The sequence below is a fragment of the Octodon degus genome, unplaced genomic scaffold, assembly GCF_000260255.1.
Source record: "Octodon degus isolate 3935 unplaced genomic scaffold, OctDeg1.0 scaffold00003, whole genome shotgun sequence".
Taxonomy (NCBI): domain Eukaryota; kingdom Metazoa; phylum Chordata; class Mammalia; order Rodentia; family Octodontidae; genus Octodon; species Octodon degus.
In genome coordinates, this window is record NW_004524579.1 from 18,654,932 (window position 1) to 18,658,732 (window position 3,801).

Below are 3,801 nucleotides of genomic sequence, written 5' to 3' on the forward strand. Positions count from 1 at the left end.
TTTTTTTTTTTTTTTTTTTTTTGCGGAACTGGGGATTGAACTCAGACCCTTGTGCTTGCCAGGCAAGCGCTTAATCTACAGAGCCATCTCCACGGCTCCTAGGACCTTTGTATTGAGCTAAATTCCAAGATTTTATTAAAATTTGGTTTTATTTTATTAGTACATGCTTGTAGTATACAGTGATTACTATAATCATTATGGCGAAGTGGTACATATAAGTAACAATTTTTTTCTTCCCCTCCCCTCCTCTTTTTTTAAAAATCGATTTTGATAAGTTGCTGAGTTTAGATTTGAATTGTTTAATCCTTCTGCTTTAGCCTCCCAGAGTGCTGGGATTATAGGTGTGCACCATCACACCCTGCTTACATTTCTTGAAATTAATTGATGAACTTCATGGTAAAGGGATTAAACTGTCTTTTTTTTTTTTTGGCTACAATTTTGCTGTGTAATTTAGGTGGCCTTCAACTCATTGTGTGACCTAGGCTGACAACATGGCAGTTCTGCCTCAGTCCCTGAGTGCTGGGATTACAGGCAGTGTAATTAAAAGTAGCAAAATTAAGGTGACTATTATCCTGATATTTTTGAAACCTTTTCTCAAGTCACATCTTTTGTGAGGTTTATTAATTTGAAAGATACACATGTGTTTATGTCCACTTTATTTCTGTAGCTGGAATGAATGGCTGAAACTGCCTGTGAAATACCCTGACCTGCCCAGGAATGCCCAAGTGGCTTTGACTATATGGGACGTGTATGGACCCGGAAAAGCAGTGCCTGTAGGAGGAACAACTGTTTCTCTCTTTGGAAAATATGGGTGAGCATTCTATATAGTAATAAGCTGGACAGTTGTAGCTTTCTGCCTCTTTTATCTTCTGCAGGGCTGTAGTTCCTTTGCATTCTGGTTCTCCACATAGAAACTGGGTAAGTACATTGGATTTGGTTAATTTTTGAGGCTGAATTTCACAAATATTCTACAGAATATGCAGGTAATTAAGCAGTAGTTTATAATACTACTTTCAGTGTTTACTAATATGATTTCTACTTAAAAAATGATGTCATCAGAGACTAGGAAGTCATCCGGAATTAGGACCATGGTTTGGCAGGTAAGATTATTTTGCATATGGTAGCTGTTTTTATATAGTTTTTCTGCTTTCTTATAATGGTAGGAAGGATTATTATTATTTTTTTTTGGTTGGAAGAATTATAAGTAGATTTAAAAGTCAGTTTGATAAAGATAGTATGACTGTAGTATAAGGTTAATTCAGGTTTATATTATTTTTTGAATAACAGAAATTTTTCATTAGAAGACTCATTGTGTGGAGGAAGCATATTTTTCTTTTCCTGGTGACAGGTGGGGAGTCAGTGACTTAGAGGATTGTTGACATTCTACTATTATTTCTAAATTTATAGATTAGAATCTTTTCCTGATGCACTTGGTCTTTTGAACAGTTAGTTATCCGGGTATGTGATTTACATTAAAAAGGTATGTAAGCAGTTAAACCTTCTTTCCCATTTACCAGTTTTACGAGTAATCAGCCAGTGCTCTAGTGACCCGCAAAGGTCAGGATTGAGGCTTTTTTTTGTGTTTGACACGTGCAGGATAGATAGGCTGTATTTCCTGGGTCTTGAGGCTAGGTGCCTCGGGTTTGGAAGTGTTATACTACTGTTGGCTTGAGCAGTGGTGTGCGTGAATATCCCATTAGGCGACTTACTAACTTTATTGGTGAAAAGACTATTAAAAGTGATTGGATAGGACAGTGATTAGTGATTAGATAGGTGGTTCAAGCCACTGTGGAAGTGTTAAGTTTCATCATGAAGTTTTAGATATTTTGAATATTGTTTTATTCTACTGCTTGTTTTATACTTGGAAGTCTTTATTTTTGAGCAAGGTTTCTCAAGCTTCAGCTATTTACTTATGACTTTCAGAATTCCAGTGTACATTTTGGTACAATTTTAGATGTACATAAAAATAACAGTCATCATAGGGAATTTGTACCCGTACGCGGTCTGTCTTGGTTCTTTTTTTCCCGTTCACTTCCTCTGTATTCAGCCCTTCGTTCCATGTTTATGTATGAAAGCTCTGTTTCCATTTTTTCCTTCTGTTCTTTTTCTTTCTCTCTTCCTTTTTTTGCCCCTTCCCCTTCCTTTGTTCTTGTCTTGTCGATTGAACATTTTCTTTCCATTTCTCAGTATCTGTTGTACACTTTGGACCTTTTTTTTTACACTTTCAGTCTCATACCAGAGAAACAGTGCAGTATTTATCTTTTTTTTTTTTATTTTAGGGAAGGGTCTATAGGTGTTCAGGGTCTCGCTCTAGTTTGGTCTTGTATTGATCTGCCTGTTTATAGCCTCTGAAAGCTGGGCTTACAAGTGAGAGCCACCAGGCCCCGTCTCAATTGCCATCTCAGCATGCCCTGGGGCGGGTACGGGGTCCGGGCCAGCAGGGCAGCCCAGGGATGAACCCTGTCCACTGAGTCTGCTTGTAGGTGCTTTAATCTGCTGAGCTATTTGGCTGGCCCTGTTTCACTTTAGAGTATGGTCTCAGGGTATGTCCACTTACATAGAAGAATCTCAGGCTTATCTTTCTTTAAGGCAGATTAGCGTGACATTTTCTCTCTTTCTCTGTCTCTCTTTTTTTTTTTTTTTTTTTTTTTTTGTAGATCATGCTAATAGGAACAGCTTAGAATGGAGTATAAAGTAATTACAAATTTCTTAATTTCATATTTGTAACATTGATTAGGTTAAAGCAATGACATGTTGAACTAAGTATTCTGCCTATAAGCTGGGCATTGTGCTGCATCTTGTATTCCCAGCACTTGGGAGGCTGAATCAGGAAGATTGTGAGTTTGAGGCTAACCTGAAGCCAGCCTGGGCTATACAAGTTAAAGGCAAGCTTGGGCTACTTAGCAAGACCCTGTCTCAAACAAAAAGATATTATACATTTAATAAGCATTATAATTATAGTTGAAGTGGAAATGAATTTATATTTGTAGTCAATATATTATGATATGTCTAACTTGAGGTCTGAAACTCAGATCTGTTGTCATTTGTTTGGATAAGATTTGTATTATTATTTTCCGTATGAAACATCATTAAGTTCTGGGTTTATGTGGCATTATCCATTAGCGGAGCATTGTTGGTGCCTGGGTAAGTGTAGGTTAAGGAGCACAGTGATGTTCCTTCCCCAGAACAGAACCGTAGGTCCTTCCCCTGATCTCTTGTGCTGCTCCTGGAGCCCATTGCAGGCACTTGCAGCGTTCAGGCAGTATTTGCAGCACTCTGGTGGAGTCAGTGCCGGATACAACAACTGTGTGCTCTGAAGGAAGGGGCTTGTGCTCACAGTGTTCAGCACACACCGGATACGGCCACGTGGATGACCGCACTGCGCCTTTGAGGGTGGAACCTTCTTGCTGCCAGTTGTGCCCTGTGGGTGTAGCGATGATGTTCGAGACAGAGTAGCCTGTGCTTTGGCGACCTGTCTATACCAAAACCAGTTACTGTACTAGTGCAAACCTGTACGTCCAACACTCAGAAGACTGAGGCAAGAAGATCACTGTGAGTTCCAGTTCGGCCTGGGCCACGTAGTAGGGTCAAGATCAGCCTGAACTATATAGTGAGACCTTGTCTGCTGTCAGTCAATAAATGGTGATAGACATGATTCATGATTAAGAAAATGATTGATTGGTTAAAAAATTTCTAACACGTTGAAATGTTTGTCAACCCTTTTTTAAGCAATTTTTTCCTTTTGTCTTTTTAAAATTTTTTTAGGTACTAGGGATTGAATCCAGGACCTTTTTTTTTTTT

At 38.7% G+C, this 3,801-nt stretch overlaps 1 protein-coding gene across 3 annotated transcripts in view; it reads left to right on the top strand.

The window, feature by feature from the left end:
- The window catches only part of Pik3c3 (phosphatidylinositol 3-kinase catalytic subunit type 3), a 140,362-nt gene that overhangs the window by 14,982 nt on the left and 121,579 nt on the right, over positions 1 to 3,801 (top strand). For all 3 annotated transcript variants that reach the window (XM_004623714.2, XM_023714507.1, XM_023714515.1), the window contains exon 3: positions 668 to 811. In XM_004623714.2, coding sequence (XP_004623771.2) covers positions 668 to 811 — 144 coding nt within the window. The remainder of the gene's footprint in view (positions 1 to 667; positions 812 to 3,801) is intronic.